The sequence below is a fragment of the Nannospalax galili genome, unplaced genomic scaffold, assembly GCF_000622305.1.
Source record: "Nannospalax galili isolate Female #2095 unplaced genomic scaffold, S.galili_v1.0 scaffold257, whole genome shotgun sequence".
NCBI classification, from domain to species: domain Eukaryota; kingdom Metazoa; phylum Chordata; class Mammalia; order Rodentia; family Spalacidae; genus Nannospalax; species Nannospalax galili.
Window position 1 is genome coordinate 291,911 of NW_008340854.1, and position 23,267 is coordinate 315,177.

A 23,267-nucleotide genomic window follows, 5' to 3' on the forward strand; every position below is an offset into this window, starting at 1 on the left:
GGCCGGAAGGTAACTGCCTTTCTTCCCACCCTCTGCTCCTCCACGTTGTGGGGCTGGCCTGCCTGCTTGTCCTGAAGTGAGGTGGAGGTACCTGTTCTACATTTTATCCTGATACCACTTACATTTTAAACTGATAGTCTAGAGCCTTCCTACTGGTGTGGCCCTAGAATAACTCCCCAGAATAGTTTTGTCTCTGGAACCTGTTCTCCTCCCTGGCTTACACATTCTCTGCTTTTCCTCTTTCTCATTTAGGTTCATAATCATCAGCTAAATGACAATAAACTTCTACCAACAACACTGACAAAAGTGGCATTTTAAACATGAGTTTGCATATACACAGAAGAGTATATTTTACACAAGTGCATGTACATGTACCTGCCATGTATATTTGGAGCTGTTTAGTTTTTCTTGAGACAGTCTCACTATGTAGCACTGGCTGCCCTGGAACTAGCTACGTAGACCAGGCTGGCCTCAAACTCACAGCAATCTGCCTGTCTCCGCCTCTTAAGTGCTGGGATTCAAGGTGTGAGCTACTATGTCTGGTATATTTGAATTTTTTTAAAAATATAGGGTTACATATATCTTAAAATGTTTTTGAAGTACAGCATGTGTGTTAGAGTCTACATATAAATATTCATATGATATTTTCTCCCCTAGATCAGAACAAGCAAATTTGATGCCTTTAGTGAGCTTTGATCAAATGCAGCTACATAGTTTATATAACATGTACTCTAAGGCAGATAGCTCTTCTTGATTAAACTTAGAATCCTAAATTTCAAGTAGCAGAACTATGCAAGTTGTCACCACTACCAAGAATGAAGGATCCCGATGGGATGCTTAGCATTTCCACATTCTTCCTTTAGTGTATCTGTGTCTCAGACACACAAGACTGTCTGTTCTTGTCCTCTCAGTGTATGGGTAAGGAAGGCTATGAGACTGATCTAGAGCTGCACAACTAGCTCTGGTGGTTCTTTGACAATCTGAGCTCAAGTTATCAAAGAAGCTAAAGATCTCAGTAAATAAAATTTAAAAACTAAATGACTCATATATACTTTCAATCACCAAGAATGTGCCTTAGCTATGCACTGAAAGGACTGAGAGCTCAGTGGGATGGCTGCAGTGTTAAGTCATTCTCCATTTCAAGCAATTGCAATTCAACCTTTACAACCCTTCTCAAGCTTGCAAGTCACTCTAGGCATGAAGAATCCACCCAGAGAATGACTTACATCATAGGGAAAGACCAAGAGATTAGAGGAGAGGCTGAGCATCGATGATTCTTATTTTAGTTTAGAAGACCCAACATCACTTCTCAAACAGCTGTAATACAATTCCAATCACAGAACTCCTTTGAAAGTACCCTTGGTTCCTTAGGATGGGATCAAGCCTAGATTCTCTAAGAAATTCAGTGATTGATCTTACTTGCTTTTGAAGACTGTCTTTTCTTTCTGGTCCCCCTCTACCTGTCTCGGGCTTGCACATTCATTTCCAAAGCCCCAACTTCACAATCCTGCATCTGAGACTCAAAGACTCACTACTGTACCCCCCTTTCCCACATTACTTTGTTTGACTTCTGACTAAAGGACAGGCATGTAGGGCCAAGCTCAAAGCTTGCTGGCTTTAGAGATTTATAAAGATGAGGCTCCATCTTTCTTAAAGGTAGAAAATTGTTCCTTCCTTTTCTCATGACACTAGCTTGTGTGAACCTCTCTCTGCTGGCTCATGATTTTAGACAAAGGAAACTTAAGAATATTTGCCACGCACAAGAAACAATTCAAAATGAGAGTTTACAATCCTCTTTTCTAGTTGTATTGTCCCAGTGAGGCTATGTCAAACCTGATCAAGCAGGATTGCTTTTAGTTGCATAAATGGGAGTTTCAGGTTACCCAGTGTTGACATTAAATAATGAAAATTTCCTCACAGTTGTGTTCAGTAAGAGAGATGATGTTGGAAAGAGCTCTGCTCAGACCAGACTTCTTGACAATCCCTTGAAACTCATCTGGGGTTCTATTTTTATTATTCAAGACTTTGAAGTGGATCAGTCTTCAGGACAACTATTTAAGTGAATTACTATCTGGGGGCACCACTGAATTGGCAGTTTTTGAAATTAAGTATTTCTTTTTTTATCGAGAATCCTCACTAATCCTCCCAGGATGCATGGACAGAAAAATCCAGAAAACAGCAACATTCCCTGAACTGAGCCAGTCCCATGTCCTTGTGGTTGGCTCCTGAGAACATGATCTTGAGTGTAATCTGCCATCACCTGTACTGAGCAGGGCAGGGCAGATACTTGCACCAGACTGGTCTCATGTTGAATGCCTTCTTATGTACTGTGAAGTTTCCACTGGCACTGGGGAGCTCTGGTTATGAAACATGATGAAAATTAGGCATGTTAGTATCCTCAGCCTCTCAGTTGATTTTCTTTGAGGCTAAACAGGACTATCCCCTCATCATTCCATACTGGAAAAGATATGTGGAGTATATGCTGCTATTGCTCTGAACATTTAATTTCGGCAGTTTAGGTGGGCAGGTCTCGCTTCCATTGCCCTAAATCAGATGGGCCGGGAAACACTGTGCTGTAAGGAGTCCTGTAGGACTCCTAATTGCTAGGTTGCTAATTGACCTTCCAAATGTCAGTGTGGGATGCTACCTTAGTGCTTGCCTGGTCTTACCATCTCAGTTTCTAATGATGAAGTTCACATTTTGAATCATAAAACACTTGGTCAAGGTTACGCCAAGAGGCAGAACATAGACAGCAAGGAGCCTTTTCTTTTTGATCATTTCTGGGAGTTATTTTCTTTGTGGAGATGACAATAGATACTATGTCAGGCACAAGTTATATAAAACGTAAAACGATTTCAGAAAAAATTTACTTTCAGATATTTAAATTATTATGTAAAAGAAAGGCTAATGTGTAATCCTTCTTTCAAAAAAGTTACAAGTTGCCAGGCAGCAGAGAGTCCATGGATGTAAGTAGGAAAACAAACTCTTCCCTTCATTCTTATGGGAATTGACAAACATCCTCCCCAAGGAACTATGAGCTAGACTGTAAAGAGAGAACAGGAATTGAGGCAAATACTTTGTATTGCAAGCTGTGGTTCAAATAACCAAATCAGCAGTGACATGGGAGGCATATGCATCACTGTATGCGTGTGCTTTGTCTGTATGCCTGTGCCTTTGTGTGTCTGTGTACGTGTGTATGCGTGTGTGGGTGTGTGTGTGTGTGCATGTTTGTGTGTGTTGGTATTTGGGTTTCTGTATTATGTGTGTTTGACTGTACATCTGCATTTATACACAGGTTCCATATGCTTGTATAGGCACATTTATACATTTGTGTGGTGCACTCAAGCCTCGGGCACTGTGTTCATATTTCAATATGAATCCTCGGCTGACCTATACCCAGCACTGTCCCTTACCAGCGTTGCTTCTTCGGCAGTTACAGTGTTTTTCTGAATCTCAATATCATGTATAAAACAGCATGTGCAGTGCTCACCATGAAACCAAAAGATCAATCGATGTGCTGCCAGACACCTAGCTATTTCAGCAATTAAGTTGAAATAACTCCATTTGTACAAATTTTGATTACTTTTTCCTTGCAGAATCTTCAATATATATTATTTCCCTACTACACAGGAATTTTGATACCAAATATATGGATGGCCCAGAACATGCATTGTCTTGACTAACACGGCAACTTCACAGATGAGGCATGTTTTCCTCTACTGTACATCTGAGGGAACTGAACTGTGGAGGTAAAACAGTGTGCCGAGTCATTCAGGGAGTTTTTCCAGGGTGGAGACAAACTTTCATCTAGTAGCAAGGCTGGCCTGACTGTCCATTCCTCACCCTGCTCTGGCTGGAGGCCGTAGTGATGAGCAGAAACATGGAAGGTATGGAAATGAAATTAGCATCCTGGCGGCCTTTACCCAGCTGATGAGTGTCTTATGCGCTGACACTCCTACTTCCTTTTCCATCAGGCTGGCATGTGATTCTTAAGGTCAACTCACCTATGCTGCTCAGGGATGGGGACTGGAAGAAGGAAGAATTGGGGTAAAATTCAAACTGGATAAGCACCAAGAGGTCGCTTCATTGAGATGTGCACATATGCACACATCTTCAAAGTGCCTGGTGGGACTGGGCTTGCCTTGAAATGTTTTGACAGCTGTATACTGCTGCACAGAACTGCTTCTATTATTCTACCCAAAAAGCATCAGAATGAGGATGGCTGGGAAATGACTGTTCAATCCCTTCCTAAACTTTGCAGTCTCTTACATCCTTCAGCTCCTCAAATACTGAGCTACAAGAACTTGGTTAGCAGTAGCATTATGGTCATAGGAAGTCCAAGTATTGAGCTGTGTGGTTCAAGAAAGCTAGGAAGAAAATTGCCAGCAAGTTACTTTGAGACTAGTCTGGATATAGTTAGTGCAAAAAAGAAGCAGAATTCCATTTACATTATCACTTTTGTTTAGCAAGATTACATAGATACAATTTTGCACAGAAAATTGCTTAGGAAAACGACTCTCCATAGAGCCCTTCAAAGTCAGTTTAATATTTTTAATAAGGCAAATCTTTCTGATTCTCAAGTATTTAGCTATAAAATCTTAAAATCCAATGAAAGTCTGTCTTCAATAAATGCTGCTTTACAACTTTTATTGTCTGTTTAACAACCGAAGAATATTAACATTCTTTAGGCACTTAAAGTCAATCACAATGACAGGCATTGTGTTTTTAAACTGTCTTTCATGTAATTTAATGTAAATTAGTGCCTATAAACGATGTGTTTATTTTTTGGATATTCTGTATCTCAAAATTGTAAATAAGGTCAATTAACTCAGAAAATGGCAAGTTTCTAAGTAGTGTCTGTCTCTAAGCAATTATTTAGAAACATACACACATCTATCTATCTATATAAGCAGATATAACACACATACACACATCTATATATAATTCATGTACTCGCATATACATATATAAACAAATAGTAATGCTTGAAAGATTTTGCCTGTTCATCAATTAAGTGTTTTTCAAAATATTTGAAGCTGGGTGTGTTGGCTCTTATCTGTAATACCAGCTACTTAAAAGGATTGAAATTTCAGCCTACAAGAGTGAGTTCTACTCTGGTGGTTGCAACGTATTGAGACCCTGACTCAAAAAAAAAATCTTATTTAAAAGTTAGGGGGGTGTGACTCAGTGGTAGAGAGCTTGCTTAGCATATGCAAGACCCTGGGTGAAATCCTCAATTTCACATAAAAGAGGGCTAGAGTTAGACTTGCTATGGAAAGAGGACATGGTACCAGGAGAGTTGACAAGGCCAGTCTGTTCATGAGACAGAGGTAGAAAGCAATTTTCCTTATTTGAAACATCTCTCTTAAGTACAGTAAATAAATAGCATAATAAAGTCACTTTTGTCAGATCAGAGGTCAAAGTAAGAGTTGCAGAAATGGCTTAGCTGGCAAAATGATTGTCTCAAAATCATGAGGATCTGAGTTCCATTCACAGCACACATGTGAAAAGCTGAGAGTAGTGGAGTGTGTTTGTAATCCTAGTGCCTTGGAGGCAGGGGCAGGAGGATCCCTGGGGATTTCTGGCCAGCTAGTCTAGCTGAGTCTGCAAGCTCCAGGTTCAGTGAGAGTCCTCGTTTCAAAAAATAACATGGAGAATGATTAAGGAAGACATTAGACATGACATGAACCTATGATCTTCCTATGCCTACACATACGTGTGCATGTGCACACCCCCCCTCCACTTGCTTGCACAATAGTGCAAGCACACACACACACACACACACACACACACACACACACACACACACAAGAATCAAGCTACTTTCTGGAGTTAAGTCGCTCCTTTGAAACTATCCAGATTCTTCCCTCTGTATAGCAAAGTTAACAACCAAAACTACTACATGCAGTTTTGAAAGGAGCAATTCAACCCAATATATGAAAGTGTCTGTAAGCTCACTTCTATCTTCTTTAATGAAGGAAGTATCAATATCTTTTACTTGTTTCTCTGGCCACCTGTTCTGAGCACTCAAATGCATGACTTTGGCCTTGTCATCAGTACAATCCTATTCACTGTTTAAAACTGCACTTTGCCATTAGCTTAGGCTGGTCATGAAGTGTTTGTCATTCTCTCTGAAATTACAAAAATATGCCAAAGGATCAACATGGAACCACTCCACTGTTAGAAAAGCAGAGTGGGCCTTAAAGATCTATTGATGGAATCACATTCACCATCCATCTATAACAGCAGGCCCTGCATACTTTCTGTCTCTCTCCATAGCCCCATTGTTCTTTATTACAAGCTCGCCATCAGACAAACACTTGAATTGTTGTGTTATTTGTCTCTGGTGTACTGGAATATAAGCTCCTCTTGAGCAGGAGTATTTGCTGTTGTCCCCTCTACAAGAGCAAAGACAGCCCCAGAAGAATGAACGCTAGCCACACAACCATTAAACACTCATATCTGCAACCAATGAAGCCTACAATGGATCACAAATGCTTCACCAAAATGGTTATGCTGTCTTTAATGTTTCAGTGCTGATATGTAAAGGCTCATAGAACGATTTGTTCATGTCTAATGTTTCCTGCTATCAGTTTCATCAGTGGTTTTGCCTGCTTAGTTCTTCTGTGTAGAGAGAGGAACACTCATGCCTCTAATGCTAATCTTAGATTTATAAAACATAAACCATCAGGAAGGAGTCTCCCCCTCCTCCAATTTCAGCTGAATTGTAAATTCCAAATCCACTCCCTAAGTAATTATCTACCATTTAGTGCTCATAAATTCCCATTCTATACTAAATGGCAAGAAAACACAGCATGGTTATAAACGGCACTAATAATAAACAGCTACATTTTTTTTTTAATCTCCCTCTGTTTCCACAGCACTTGGGAGATGTGTCAAATTATTCTACAGCAGATTGGAAGGAGGAGGTTGTGATAGAAGTCATGGCCTGACTGCTAATGACGTTGTTTCTGTGTTTTACAGCTTGGGAATCACTGTGTAGAAAACCTTGGCTCTGTTCACTAGCTGTACAGAAGATAAACCTGTGCAGTTCTTGAAGGAGAAAGAATCAGTGTAGGCGGAGCAAAAGAACTAAAGAGGGATAAAAAGAATCGCAAGATAGTGCTACTTTGATGGATCCCGAGGAGGGACTTGGCTCTGCCTTTACACAATCAGACAGCGGCCATGTGGGGAAGAGAACACTTTCTGTATTTAATGTTCTCGGGTCTTTGACTCCTTGCCTTTGCAAAAACACTCCATTTTGCAGGATATTCCTAAATGAGATTCTGTACTTTCGTGAAACAGGAAGACACAGACTGTGCTTTGATTTTTAGGACAGAACCGGTGCAAATGTGGACTTATTAAATGTTGCTGAAAAGAGTGTAAAGGGTATAGACAGTGGTACCACAAGTGTTCTCCTGTGACTTTCCTCTCCCTTTGACCTTCACTTGGCCAATGTATGCTGCTTTCAGGGATCTTCCGGACAAAATCCTGTGATTGGTTAGACAGTGAATTAAGACACAAATGGGTATCAACTTGTCTTCTCTATTGCAGAGAGAGTGATGGGCTATAGAAGGAGAAGGATGGCTTATTTGAAGACATTTGGTCATCCAGATAGCATATTTAAGTCTCCAGTATACATATACATGCAGCAGATGCACAGATTTGTCCTGATTTTAGCATTTTTGGTGCTTTGCCAGAGGCGGACTAGGAAAATTCAGCAGAGACTGGCCATTTCAACTCGTGCGTGCAGAAAAAGGCACTCACCAGCGCTGACAGTAATGGCTTCAATGAACTGCTCCCTCCAGCTGTTTGTCCCCACCACAAGGGCCAGGTTTGTCTTCTTAATGAGTTTGTCCACAGTGCTCTAGAAAAATGCAAAGGAATAAGATAATAACTTCTGAGGTTGTTAAGGCCTCAGGAAATCGAAGACCTTGTTGATGTGGAAACTTTAGAGTTATATAAAGGGTAGCAGATGTTAGGCTCAGAAGAATGGTATTGATATCAAACACTGTTATGATTATGCAAACAATTGTGGTCTTTAGTTAGAAACATTCTGAAATGGAAACTTCTTTGCAGCAAAGACAAGCCTCTTTCATTGACTAATAGCCAGTGAAGAAAAGCTGGGGTGTTCAGAATAGCAGCTATCACAAAGGCCCCTCAGCTGCTTTGTGAACTTGCTTTCCTTTGGCTTGTCTGTGATGCGCTGTCTGCGGGTGAATTAATATATAGGCTCTGCTCAACATTACATGTGAACACCCAGAAGTGACAGATTCTGAAACCAAAAACTTATTGTTCTTTTGTATCTCTTCAAATGCAACCAGGTAGCTGAATCTCAAGGTTGCTTGCTGCAAAATGATGAATAAATGGGTATTTTTATTTTATTTTCGTGGGAAGGGGTTATTAGATTTTTCAGTTGGCTAATAGTTATTAGAGAAAACTATTGTTGCCTTAAAGTTGTTGTATCAAGAAAACACAAGGCAAACCAAAGTCAGCACTTGTGCCATAGGCATGGAACATTGTTAAAAACCTCGTACTGAATTTCTGCATTTTTATAGCACTAAGGTGCACGACCACTTGTTTTCTTTAGAATTTGTTAGGCACTTGATTTTATGCAATTAGCACTCTCTAGCTTTCTAATTTGGTTAATGTAATAACCGGAGCAGCCAAGCGTCACAAGAAAACTAAGTAAGCAATGCACTCAAAGCGCTATCACAAATCATGGCAACTACAGGGAGAAGGGTCATTTCCGGGTCACTGAGGCTGCTCTTCCCAGGGAAACTACCACAACTAGTCTACCAAACACCCACACTTACTGTCAGAGCATCCTCGAATTTCCACTAATTGCAAAGAGGTAGAAAACACATATTATTTGTCTTAGGTAAAGATCTGCACATGTTTAATGCAAGGTACTGAACTATGGTTTGAGAGAGATAATATTGACCAAGTAAGAGTGAAGAAAATGGGATCTGAGGGGTTTGTATGAGAGGCCAAAGCCAATTTATAATATCAAGCATGTTAGTTCAAGAAGAGTCATTGGGACTGACTTGAAACACTGAGATGAAAACAAACATGAAAGGGCCCATCTCCAACTAGCTCACTCTGTATTCGCAACATTATTCTTGGCTGGGTTGTATATCCTTAGGATGGTGACCTTTCAGCTTCTGGCCTGGTATCTAGAACTTCTGGTGCCCCTTGATAAGGGCTGTAACAGTCCTGCTCTTGGGCACTATCACTTGAAACACATGACAGGCATCAACCTTTTCTCCCTCAACTCAGCCACATCTCATCAGGCACTCTAAGCATCTTCACTGATGCCAGTTCCAAGTGGAATATAACAAGAAATGACCTCAATTTTTCCTATATGTAATGGAAACTTGGGGCAGCTCTTTCCAAAGGGGAAAGAACACACTTTGGGCCGAAGCCAGGGCTAAGAACTTTATCACCTGAGAGATACGCAACTGAATGCAGACTTCCTCATGAGTATCTGCTGAAGATAAAACTATTAAGAGAAACTAAAGTTAACTTTAATAGATATGAAAAAAACCAGATAGATCTTAAACTTTAGTTCATTTTAACCAGAGAAGAATTTCTAAATTTTTTTCCTAGGGCCAAATTTGTACCCATGCCAGTCCTTGGTCTGTGTCAGAAAGGAGAGTAAATAAAGATGAATTGAAGCTCAGACACTTGACTTTGGACAGCACTCTCTATATTTACCTGGAGGTCTCCTAAAATGTCATTGACTAGTTCCCAACTGCATAAGACCTTCAAGAGATGAGGAGAGCCTCACCCTTGGTTAGTAAAGCCACAGTCTTAGTCATAGCATGGAAAGTAAGAACTTGGGGAATACTTGAGGTTTCACTCAGATTTGGGCATCTCATGCTGTTTAGGAGTTTTGAACAAGTTCTTTAGCTATATTCCAAAAAGCGAAATTCATGAATGAATAATATAATAGTAAAGTTGAGAACAAGGCACTTTAAAAGTGTGTCCCAAGATGCCCTTTTGGTGTTACTGGGTTTTTTTTTTCTTTTATGTATATGAGTACATTGCCTGTATTTTTGCAAGTGCATCCAGGCCTACAGAAGTCAGAAGAGGGCATTGGATCCCCTGGAACTGGAGTTACGGATGGTTGTTTGCCACCTTGTTGGTGCTGGGAACCAAACCCAGGTCCTTTACAAGAGCAGTCAGTGTGCCTAACCACTGAGCAGTCTCTCCAGCCCCTGATAAGGGCAATCATGTTGATAAACTTGAGGATGAGTTTTAAAGCTATTCTAGAAAGTTTAAGAATCCCAAACAATTGGGCTTTATAAAGAAGCTGGGCAGGGGCAGTCCTTCCAATGCTCAGACTGTGCCACTGGTGAGCAGAGAGGGCTTCTGATCCAAGATGTTTTTGCCTGAAAGAATTAGGCAACCCCATGCTTGCTAAAGAAGCTACTCTGCTGTTTCTATCATGGGTGCATGGAAGGAACGACTGGAACTGTCCTATGAAGAAAAGAGCACACAATTCTCTATGAAAAGTTTGGGTCCTGTAGGACAGTGACCTGGTTCCAGAAATGACAACCCTTCCAATCACCTCTGTGGTAAATTACACTAAGCGCTCTGATTTCAGGTGAACAAAAAAAGATACTCAAGGAAGAGTGAAATTGGATACATGTGCACAAAGAACAACAGATTAGTCCACAGAAATGGACAGCCTGGGAGTCAGGAGCTTCTGTGATTACACAAACTCGTGCATGTTCCCTTCATGGGTATATAACATGCCAATACTATGCTACGGTGGGCCTTGTCAATGGAATCTGCTTAAAAAGCCTTGTGCTATAGTTTACCCCTCTTTATATAGGAGTGAATAAAAGGAAACTCCAGTAAGTAGATTCTTTGTGGCTGAAGGATAAGGTTTAATTGCATTCTTATCTTTTTAAAAATTCCATTTTGATTGCAAGGACATTTTTTCACCTGTGACCTATCAGTAACTTCAATTTGGGAACTGAATTTTAAAAACAATAATTAATGAACCCAGTAAAAGGAAAAGAGTTCACTATTATGAAAACCCTAATAAAATTTGGAGGTTTCCCTATTAGTAGTCTGATTCTATTTTGGAATCTTCATTCTGGGTTTTGTTTGTTTGGACAGGCACATTCTCCATTTGAAAAACAAGGAAAATACTGCCTAAGTCTGTTTTTTTTTATTATTATGGTCATTACAAGAAAGGATACACATGCTCATATCACATTTTGGAACTGAAGTTGGCTCAACTTCAAGTGTTCTTAGATGTTAGGACTCCGGGTAAGAAAGTTGGGGGGCAGATTGGGGCAGAGGCAGCAGTTTAGGACTGACAGGAAATCTCACCTTAAAGTCTGAAGTTCAACTCCCATTTTAACATAATGACTTTCATTATCTAGAATTGAGAATCGGGCTGTGTAACACTTGCCTTGACTATTAGAGGCCCTGGGTTCAATCCCAAGCACCATAAAGAAAAAATAAAAAGAACATGAGAATCCAATGTTATTAGCTCACCATTGAGCTCTGTTTCTTTGGTAGACTGTGTAAACACTTCTAGATTTGAAGAACATGACCAGATATAAATGAACACAGACAGTTGGCTATTCTGGAGATTTCTATCCCCCTTCTAAAACAAAAGCCTTCTAATTTCTATAACGCAAATGCGTTGCTTCTACAGATGCCTCAGATTTTTCAAATACAGTGTTGTTTCTTTCACATGTAAAAACCTCTAGAAATCCACTTTTTCTCCCTCCTTGCTATCCGAGCCCTCTCTTTGGGTCACCTCTCACTGGTGATGGGTGTCACCTGCTACGCTCTGTCTGATGCTTTGCAGTGAATAGGACTTCTTGGTTCTCTGATATCTCAATTCCAAGCTGGGTCTGAAGCCGTTTAGTGAATGATCGGGTATCTGAAATCACATTTTCCTCTTTCTGGAAGGCCCAAAGCAGCCCCTTCCAGAAGAGCAGTGTTCGTGGGCATACCTTGAATTCATAGGACTCTTCAATGATCACTTCCAGCTTGGCGTGCTCTCCCAGAATGGGACGGCCCAGCTCTGCGATGCGTCTCTCCTCTTCCTCTTTGCTGGTCAGTGGCTGCTTGTCATCACATTCCTCTGGGAAAGGTAAGACAGTCAACAGTGTGTTCCTTTTTATTTGGAAATCCCTGGATCCTGCTACAAGGAAAGCGAGAAAGAAGGAATCCCTAAGGACCAACTAAAAGTTTCTTGGGTCAGATGGTGAGACTGGAGAGGGGAGCTGGGCAGAGCTTAGTGGACTGGTCAGCATGGCACTGAAGCAGTGCATGACTGTGACATTGTACAGTCTAGTCTCATGAAAGTGAAGATGAGGAAAAGCAAAACTCAGGGCATGTCACTGAGAAAGACCCTGTGGCACAGTATCTGTGCTGAGGACTCACCCAGCTGTTCCCTGTGATGCTGGCTGGTCTGGCTGTCGGCACACATTCTTTCAGCATGTGACCAAAAGGAAACACAATTAAAAGTCCTAAAGTAACCCTGAGGGATGGGAGAGTTTGGATTCTTCCCTTTCATTTTCTAGGGGCAACAGAAAATGCCCAAGAGCCAAAGACAACAGGAAGGGAATCCTAATCTTAGCCTTACATTTGCCAAGAGTCCCTGTCACAGGTTAAGCTCTAATACGTTCATTCCATATTTCCCTGAGATGCCTGGGCTCCAGTGCTTCTGCTCTGGTACAGAGCTGAAATGTGTTAGGAAAGCCTTGACCATGTTAATCTTAAAGTAAACAGGGAGGGTGAGGGTGAAGCCTTTGGGGAGTTAAAACTTACTCACTATGTGAGCTTGATTGTTTCCAGAACCGACATGTAGCTTGTATTCTAGGAGAGGTGGGTGGGTGCTCAGAAAACATTAATAGACTCAGAGTCTATTAATGAGAGGAAGCTCACAGTTGGCTCTCTCTGCATGAAGGTCATTAGGATAAGTCCCAGACTGAAAAGGCCATGCAAATGTGGAGGCAAACCCTTGTCCTGTAATCACACTTATCCTTCAAATCCAGGATGTTGGAAAAAGACAGACCACTTCCTCTTAGTTAAGTGAAATGCACATCATGTCCTGGAAGGTAGTAGTGTTGATATGGCAAAACCTCAGCCTGGGGTAAGACATCTGGACAAGCTGCCAGCAGGAGGAGGCTGCTGCCAGCAGGAGGAGGCTTCTTGCCTAGGCTTCCTGCCCTGCACTTTGCTTTTGGACTTGTGTTTCAGGAGGGGTTCATATCTTCTGTTCCCTCCAGAGGCCATGGCTTCCCCTGTGCTCTGGGACCCTGCTGTGTTTGCCTCCATTTGTTGCTCTAGCAACTGTTGTAGAGGGTAGTTTGCTGGCCAGCTGTCTTGTGAAGATTGGGGTGAGGACGGTGGTGTGTTAGAGACACTGCCAACACCTTCGATTTCAAATGTCAGAAGGAATGGAGGGCAAAGCAGAATGTAGCCCCGTGATGAGTTCTTTAGTATGTGTTTAATGTCTTCAAAAAAGGATATTTAAAATCCTCACTGTAATCTCACCAAACAAATCACATGAAGACTAAAAATAGGTGATTTGGGCCTAGCAAGGAGCTGTTGATGGTGAGCAAAGACAAAGTAGAAATGCAAGGAGATTAATTTTAACTGTAAACCTGCCCAAGCATAATGTCACTGGTAGTTTAGACAGAGTATATTTGTCTCTTCGTTCAAATCTTTGGCTCAACATGGATATCTTGAAGACTTAGTTTGAATAATAATGATTTTTTCCCTCAGGAGAAATATTACTACTTAAATATCTATTTGAAATGCAAAGCTATTGGGGGGGATATTTATTATGGCTATTATTGCTGTAATTTACTTACAAATGATAAGTTGCTGTGAATGGAATTCAAGGTATTTTAGGGTGAAAACAGGTAACAATTATGGAGGAAAGGTGATGGATGTACTGGGATCTTTTAAGGCAGCACTTCACAGAATGAAATTGATTCCAAATATGATAGTAATTAATGCATATGGCAATACATGAAATTGAATCACCCTGTAGGTAAAAGCACTTTCCCCACAAATAATCCTTTGGTCATTCTGATCAACTATAAATGCTTAGTTTTATATACTTAGGTCTGTAACTGGTTCCTAACATTTGACTTTCTTTCATTTTACGATAGAAAAAAATAGTTTTCAGGCATAGAACATTTAACAGTATTTGACTATCTAGAATTTAATGACTTTCTTTTCATTGTAAAAATTTGTTGATTTATTTTCTACTTATAGCAAATCCTATTAGTTTTCCTTGTTTTGATGACTTAAGTTTTTCTTTTAAGAATAAGTTTAGTTAAATAAAATAGAAGGTAGTAAAAAAATCACGTTAAGTATATTATAATATAGTTAGTATACAACAAAAATCTTAAAGAGGTACAAAAATGATGAAAATGTAGGAATATTGGCCTGGAGAGATGGCTCGGTGGTTAAGAGCACTGATTGCTCTTGCAGAGGACCCAAGTTCTGTTCCCAGCCACTCACAGGTGACTAATAACTCTCTATAACTCCAGTTTCACAGGAATCTGACACTCTCTTCTGGCCTCTGTAGGCAGCACACACACTGGTGCACTTTCATACATGCAGACAAAATACTCATACACATAAAATAAAAAATATTTTTTTTTAAATTAAGAAAGAAAATGTAGGAATACTATCTTAGCATCTTGTATTAACTTAAGGAAAAAAAGGCACCTGTCTCTACCATTTGCTACACTCTTACTCTTAGATCTTCACTTATTTATACTTTAAAACCCTGTTTCTCCTTCTATGAAATATACCAATGGAAACTGGAAATTTAGTAAATACCACTCAATTCTTAAATTGATTCCTTAATATTTATTGTGTGCTGAATACAATATTTAGTATATATTGTAAACAAAGTCTCATGTGATTTAGAAATTATTTTAAATTACCTTTACAAACAAATATGTAGCATATAAACTTACAGACCTCAAATATGTCTAAGTGCCCTTTGAACTGTGCTTATGTCAGGCCTATTACAATGTGTAGAATGTTGAGAAGTTAGTATTTGTTGTATGATTCTCCAACTCACTGTTGCTAATATCTTTCATTTGGTCTATTTTTTAAAAAAGGATCACTCATTTTTTTTTCAACACATGTCATTGTACTCTTAAAATATGTCAGCACAGACATGGTCCTCCTCCTTACCCTGCAATCTTCCAGGAACTTATGGCCTAGTGGGAGGAGAGGCATAAAGATGAAAGACTTCTAGGACAGTGTGCTAAGGACTTAGAGACAATTTGCCTTGTCTGTAGGTGTGGGAGAAAGCTTCAGCAAAAACGAGCTACCTGAAACTTCCCTAGAAGCAGAGCTTGTCAGGTGAATGTGATGGGAAGGATGGCAAGGAGGTGTGGAGGTGAGGAGTCACACTCCAGGCAAGGGTACAATGTCGTGGAAGGGTTGGGGTATTTTCATTTGATGAGTATTGTGAATACTTAAAAGATAATTATAGTTACAAGTAATTAAGAGATGATAATTGCATAAATCTTACTATTTTTCTATAACACTGATAAATTAACATTTATGGACTAGATTTTTGATAGTGAGAAAGAAGAGTTGATTCTTCTCCTTACTACCCTTTTATTTAAGTGTACTTTTTATTAAACATGGAAATGGTTTAACAGCATTTTTCAGGATCAATTATTATATTCTTTCTTTTCTGCTATGAGCACTGTATCAAAACATTATTTTATTATAGTCAAGGTCACTTTATTTCCTTGTTATGTAGAGTAATAACATGATATACTTGTAATTTTCTTTCTAAAAATACGTTTTCTGTCTGTGCATCTCTGAGTCACTCTATTCCTCTTTTTGTATACACACATATACTTGTAAAGCTTCTCAGGTTTGAGAAGTTTCTATAGAAAATAATAACATCAGAATCTTGAGTAACCAAAACAATGTGATGCTCCAATGCGCTATCAGCAATCACTGACACAAGTCAGTACCGAGAAGATGTAAAGCAATCCTGTGATGAAATCCTCAGTGTGGGATCACTGTTCTTTTGAGTGACTGATTTTAGAAACAATGATAAAAGTATTAGCTTTAAGTTCCTAGGGTCTGGGAAAGAAGAATTATGCAAAAGCTGCTTCTAATGCTTCCTGGTTCAAGTTGGATATCGAGCAGCATCATGGGGGTGACTGAGAAAGTGGGAACCCTTCCAGAGCACCATGGAACTCACCCGGTTGCTTCCATATAGACATCTGTACCCAAGGAACCAATGAAACCATAATTTCTTTTTATCTTAATAACCAATATAGGATTTATAAAGGGATAACAGACTAGTGGTGGGAAAATCCACTCAGGATTATTTTAATCCTTTGTTCAGAAATGTATGGGCAAGTCTGAAAACACAGGTCATTTGGCAGTGTTTTAGCACCTAGCTGGCCTCTCTGATTGGAATCCAGGGAGATTGATACTGTTAGTCTCTTTGGGAAATTTCTGAAAAAAATCTGTAGTTGTGGTTTGGTGTTGTTATTATTAGCTGGAGGTGTGGTCTATGAGGGTGAGGAGGGATTCACTGGGTTATATAGATGGAGGTGTGGTATACGGGGTGAGGAGGGACCCACTGAGTCATGTGGATGGAGGTGTGATCTATGAGGATAAGAAAGGATGTACATGTACATGTACATGTGTTTCTACCATGGTCAGTGATGGGCAGCAATGATGACTGAAAGAGGAGATGCCCCTGCCCTCAGACACAGACTTTGTGCCAGGAGCTGACATGTAGGCTGCAAATCCCTCAGTGGATGTGGAAGAGTCATGTGGTTCTTTGGTCACCCTGTCAATATTCCTTTGTTTCCTCATGGAGAAACTCCATAGATGTACTATCTGTGCCTCAGAATAGGAAGATTCTGGCAAGAGACACACCCTGGCTTTTAAAGACTTTCATTATATTTGGGTGAGAGAGTCATGTGTGAGAAGAGATATTTATGAGAAATCTGGGACACATTGAAAGCTGGGAGAAACCCTTGGATCAGTCTGTCTGCAGGTCCATGCCACTCCTCCACAATGCCTTCTATTTATTGATAATTCATGGCACCCTAGTGGTCAGAGAAGCTACTGCATTAATTAGCAATGTTTAAGAGGGTGCAGGGACATAACTACATGAATCTAATTACTGAAGACCCAAAGTACATCTGAAAACTGAATTTCAAGGACCATGGTGAAATGAGTACCTGCTATGGTGATTACAGTAGAGGGAATCGGATGTTCTCTAGCATGGACTTTCCTGAAGACAGGTTGGCCTAGCAAAGGGACAGGTAGAAAATCAGCAGAATGGACATTGTTTTGCCATCAGAGACTTTTGAAATTAGTAAGGTTAACACAACACCCAGATGCACACACTGCAAGCCATGTTAGTTTGGGGATTGAGTGGTCCTAGGTCATAGATCTGTAGGCCTTAAGAAGGAGTTCTGGTAGATGTCAATGATTACTAATGTAGATTACTGACCACAAATGGGACAAATGCTCCATAAGTCAAACCAAATTGTGTGTGATTAACTTTGATTATATATGATTACTAAGATCCTGTGGTAAGAGATAGAATCAGTCCTTCAAGTGTCTGAAATGGATGAGCCAGGTCCTCCAATTATTGATTCCAGAGGCATCAGAAAACAATAGAAAGTACTCAGTGTAAAAACATGTGCTGTGATTTTAAAGCTTATTAGTGGCAACTGTACTGTCTTGAATAGGTCATGTCTTCAGTTTTCTTACATACAAAATACATATGTAAATTTCTTACATACAAAATACTATCTGCTGTTTACATCACAGGTTTGTTTGACGGTCAAGGAATATAACCCTGGGGAACATGCTGACTACGTTTATTTCCTGAGCAGTTTGGAGAATGTTATGTATGTGCTGACAAAGTATACAAGGATAATTTATCTTTGTACAACTGTTTCAATTAATCAGCCCTAGAGATTTCATTGAACTTCTAGTCCAATTGACTGCCTGATTCACTTGCTGTTTTCTTATACAAAGACCCATCCTGAACTAAACTGAGAATCATGAGATTTGGGACTCAGTATCAACTCTGTCACTTGCTTTCCACTTAAAACTTGAACAAGAAATTTTACCTCTTGGAGACCTGATTTCCTCAGTTGTAAAATGAAGCAAACTTGGAGGGGTTTCGTTCCTCTAACCCGTATATTAGAGAGATGAAAATGTTTTCAAGTATTAGAATTCTCAAAGTTTTGACTTCATTAAATAGACATAAGCCTTGTTAAGTCTGTTACAAGACCATAATTGGGAAAGTAATATTAAAGAGGTTATTGGATGCTATGTAATCATAGGGAAACCTATAGGTATATGTCTTAGAGGTTTTATAGGATCAAATGTACTTCTCCAGACTGAGCCAGAATACTGAGTTTTACTTTTTTTAAATCCATGTTTATGTAATCTAACGTCCCCCTTTTGGGCATAGCCTTTGTTTTTTCTTTGACTGGAATTTATAATGATGATACAAGATATAGTTGGGTTTTGGATTGAGCAAGGTTCCATTGCATGATTTTTTAAGATGCTGGGAGAAGGAAAAGGTTTAGAAATAAAACATCACTCCTGGACCAGCAAAATGACAGACTTGTTCTAGGATATCACAATAGGGCCTTTTACTTAGAATCAGAAAGCTGGCATTGAGTCTTAGATGAATGATTTGGGACAGATTAATCTTTTTGAAACTTTTTCCTTCCCTGTAAGTGAGAATAATGAAACCCATACAAAAAGTGATATACATTACAAACTATAAAGGGCTCTAATATGTAGAATGTTATCATAAAACCAGGAGGCCAAAAGAGAATGAGATCATAGATTTAACCAAGGATCTTTCAGTGAGGCAAGGCTAGAACAACAGGTAAAGATTTGCAAATTTCAAAAGCACCTACAGTACTTAATGTCTGCCACTAGTGAGATCTCTAAATTATTGGTAGGTGTAAGTCTATGGACCAAATGGCTTTTTTAGTTATCATATATCCTGCTTTAAAATTAGACATTTGTACTCAGCTGTGTAAGTCCATGTAAAAGTTGCAGAACGTTAATTCTTCTCTTCTGTCCTTGTACCTCAAAGCCTTGACTTCAAAGCCTATAAGTGACTTCAAAGAAAAATCCTTGGGCTTTAAAACTTCTTTTCACTGTGTAGACCTAAGTCTTAGAACTTTCTCAGGGGACTCAGTAGCAACTGAAGCCTAGGATGTCTGGTATGATTCAGGAGAAGGATGATATGAAGTTAGACAGAATCCAGATAAGTAAAAATTAGACAGGCCAATGTAGAAAATGCCAGAGAACTCTGGAACATTCATTCTAACTGCATTGATTTAAATACTGGGAGGAGATGCTAATAATGGATTGACACCTATTTTAGGTTAAAGTTTCAGTCAAAGAGGATTTAGTGAACTACTTGACATGATGAAAGCTTTTTTGATGAAGTGATTATGTCACGTTGGATGTAAGACACAGAAAAGGGAGGAAATGATGATATGATAAATATGATACATATCGTAAAAAGAATTCGTAAGAAAAGAAAATAAGGGTCCCATTGACCGAGATACTGAAATGGAAGATAGTTCAAGTGACAAGGAAGGAAATCCTTAAAAATGAAATTGTAATATATTCACTGATGAAGAAAATAGAAAGATAGCCACAGACATGTGTGCCTTTTAAAGAATGTACTCTGTACTGAAACTGTTTTAATGAGGGTGTTGTAAGGCTATACAGGACATAAGGAGGTGTTATATAGTACGTTATTTCCAGAACAATGATTGACTTTAGAAAGATAGTTACTTTCATAAAGCCATGAAGGTTGGGGTGCCAAGTTTCTACCTTCTGCAATTCTCTCAAGAGGAGCTGTTCATCTGGATAGAATCAAAGTATTTCCAGGATGTCATCACTGAGCTCAAGTGGTGCAACAAGAAAAGACAGAAAAATATTCAAACTGTGAAATCCTCTACTTAGAAACAAGTCCTGTGGTACAGCATTGGACAACCTGACTGGGAGGGGTTTGGGTGAATCAGATTTAATGAGTCTTGTAAGATTTAACCTGCTGATTACTTTTACCACTTTAAATTTCTGTGTTTCTAAGAATCCACGATCATTTTGTCATTCAATGCTATATCTAGAGATAGTTTTGATGCAACTGTTCTGTGGAATCCCCATATCCTGGAAGTCCTTCTTTGGGTAGAGTCATAGTTTTGGTACCAACTGTGCATGAGTTAACACTATTAGAGGCTTAGATCAACTCCAGTGCTCAACTACAGTGATTCTATGACTAAAAATTTTGGCAATATTTCTTTTTCAGCTCTTTGATTTTAAATTTTGGTATCTTCATAATATATTGGGAAGTTTTGATATTTGTCTAACATAATACAAAAGGCCATATAGGTTGTAGTTCATAGGTCACTAGAGACATTTCCAATCTGCAACGTCAGAGAAGTCAGAGATGCGAGTTGGTACTTATCTTCCTCTCTAAAGCTGTACAAATGATTCTGAAAAGGTGAGAGATAGGCAGAGTCCATAGTCACCACTTAAGTAGCTGCTGTGGCTGTTTGCATGCCACAACGCTTCGTGTGCTGGAAGGGTGGAGTATTCTGAGCAAGGAAATTGTAAAAAGACTGCGAAGAATAGAAATTGTGCTATTATTAGCACAACTTACAAATCTGTACCATTGGTTTATAAGTGATTGTCAATTGCTCCTGTCTGGGATATGTTACTAATGCTTTAATTGTTGCCTTCAAAATAACATTGTCCCTCACAGTCTCTTTCCCATAATCTCAATGAAATAAAACTTAAATTTATACCTTTACTAAGCAATGCTAATAAAATATTTTAAAATAACACACTAAAAAAGAGATGATGCATTTGGGAATGATCTTCCATTTAGGTATGAAGAAAAAGCTTTAGAGTTGTGCTAAATTATGCTATCAACAAGCTGATACAGCTTTGAATTTTGAGAGTTTTAAGCTTTTTCTTTGGCATTTTGAATTTCTACGGAGCACTTTGCAATGTACTTCAAGTAGTAGAAATCTTACTTGTTACCATGCTGTAAGTACTAAAACTAAATGGCCAGAGAGGGGCTGAAATTGCAGTTCTGAGATGAAGGGAAAGGACTGTTCTCTCCGCTTCCTACGTATCATTATCCACTAAGGATCCCGAGCTTGTGTGGTGGAGCTTCTGTGGCTGCAGTTTCTCGTTTCTCTGATACTAGCAATTGAGCCTTTCTCTGGTACTGTGTGTAGGCATCTATCAGAGCAGACTGCACATTACCAGTGCTATGTGAACACCTAGGGATTGGCCAGTTTCAATTGGCCAGGAACAATTATAGGCTCACCCTGTGAGTTTTCTTATGAGTAAACGCACCACACACAGGCTGTTGTTAATTTGTCAAATGTTAACTGTGTGAAATTAGCAGAAGGACACTCTGTGCCACAGTTAAATATTAATGCAGGGTATATTAAATGTGGGTTTGGTTTGGTATTTAGATGATTTTGGAGTAAAAAGAACTTAAAAAGAGGTTGCCTTACCATACAGGTATTTCCCTTAATTAAAAGGATATAAAATGAGAAAATATTTTTTAATGTAATAACCTGTTTTTCATGTAACAACACATTGAGAATGACCATCAAAATAAAATTAGGTAGCATTAGTTTTAAAAAATTAATACCTGTTATTGTGAAGCCACCTAAAAAGAAAAAGAGAAAGAAAAGTTACAATTTAACTTACACTCTAAATATCAAACATCAGTGACATTAAATACCCAATAATCCACCCAAGGTACGAAAAGTTGCCAAATTTACAATTAAGAAGAATGTGAAAACATCTATTTATAACTGAATAGATGACTCATTCTTTAAAGATTATATAATTTAATGCACAATCTGAATTCTTGTGCATACCCGAGAAATCACTGAGACTTGTAAAGGTTATACTAAAATTGTAATATAAATTATTTGGCCTCACCTTAAATGAGGCCAATGGCCCTAAACAATAATCTTGCTAAATAACCAATAAAGATAAAAAAATCAAGCAGTCAATATCGTCTAACAGAAAGGGAGAGATAACCTAGGAAAATGGAAAGGAAATGCAAGAAATGAAATGCTTACCAAGCTCATTCAACAACAGGGCTGTGAAGGAAACAGACAGAGACAAACACAAAATAAGAGACCAGATGAATAATGGAAGAAAGAGGAATACCGGCAGAAAGAAATCCAGTCAGCTCTGGTTAGAGTGGAGAAAACCACCGCTTAGAGAATCAATGCACCCAAGGGAACGTGCTGTTGGGAATCTTTCCAAATGAATGATCACAACAGAAATATATGTGTGATGGGAGAAAAATCACCTTACATATCATTTTTATGCATTTCATAAGACATGTCTGCCACATATGTTGGCACACAGTGCACATGTCTACAAAATATATTGGATATATTGTAGAAGTTGATCTTTCATTTGATTTTAGGGGGTTTTTCTCAATAATTATTGCCTGGGAGCTAATGAATCAAGCATTTGGAAGTCTTCAATTACCAAAAATCTCATGTACCTTACATCTGAATCCATAAAACAGTTAAGAGTTTCTAAGGAATTCCATTTGATTGCACACTTGGAAGGAGACTTTGGCCCAAGGTAAGTTCTCTCTGGACATCTTACTTGGAAGGTATTTTGGCTTTTGAAAGTGACTTATCCTTTCAAAATGCTCAGATCCTAAGAGAACCAGAACTGACACTTACTTGTTGTTATCAGTAACTTCTGTGCATTAATAGCTAACTAGACTGCTTCTAGTGGATGTATCACTCCACAGACAGGGTGAAGAGAGTGGGTGATCTAAAAGTGGATTTTAGGTTATATTCTTTAAATCCAGTATGGACCACAGCACTTTATAAAAGTCACCTAGTTAATCATGTCAAATGAAAGACTTGTGGGGTTGTCCACAGGAATGTTACCATTACCTTTTTCAGTCCAATTTTCCCTCTACTGGTAGATGCATCAGAGAGAACTTTTAAAAGTGAGCCAGTAATCTCATTTATAATGAGAAGAATCCATTTGGCAGGTGGGAAACAAGATAATGTCATCAAGGAATTTTAATTTGCTTTTATGCGAGGGCATATTTTACTAACATGACAATTGAAAGAGCTGTATCCAAGGCACTCTTTCTTGAAATGAAAGACAGTTCTTTGGAAGAGCACATTTAGAACTAAGTGCTTCCTCACGGATGCTAATGAGGCATTTTT

At 39.0% G+C, this 23,267-nt stretch overlaps 1 protein-coding gene across 17 annotated transcripts in view; it reads right to left on the reverse strand.

Moving 5' to 3' along the window:
* The window catches only part of Slc8a1 (solute carrier family 8 member A1), a 328,175-nt gene that overhangs the window by 50,264 nt on the left and 254,644 nt on the right, over positions 1–23,267 (reverse strand). For 3 of the 17 annotated variants that reach the window (XM_029564828.1, XM_008835849.3, XM_017798877.2), the window contains exons 4-8: positions 22,143–22,163; positions 21,704–21,721; positions 17,226–17,294; positions 11,982–12,172; positions 7,768–7,867 (exon numbers count right to left, since the gene is read on the reverse strand). In XM_029564828.1, coding sequence (XP_029420688.1) covers positions 7,768–7,867; positions 11,982–12,172; positions 17,226–17,294; positions 21,704–21,721; positions 22,143–22,163 — 399 coding nt within the window. The remainder of the gene's footprint in view (positions 1–7,767; positions 7,868–11,981; positions 12,173–17,225; positions 17,295–21,703; positions 21,722–22,142; positions 22,164–23,267) is intronic. The other 14 variants (XM_017798878.2, XM_008835853.3, XM_017798879.2 and 11 more) reach the window with 7 other exon arrangements.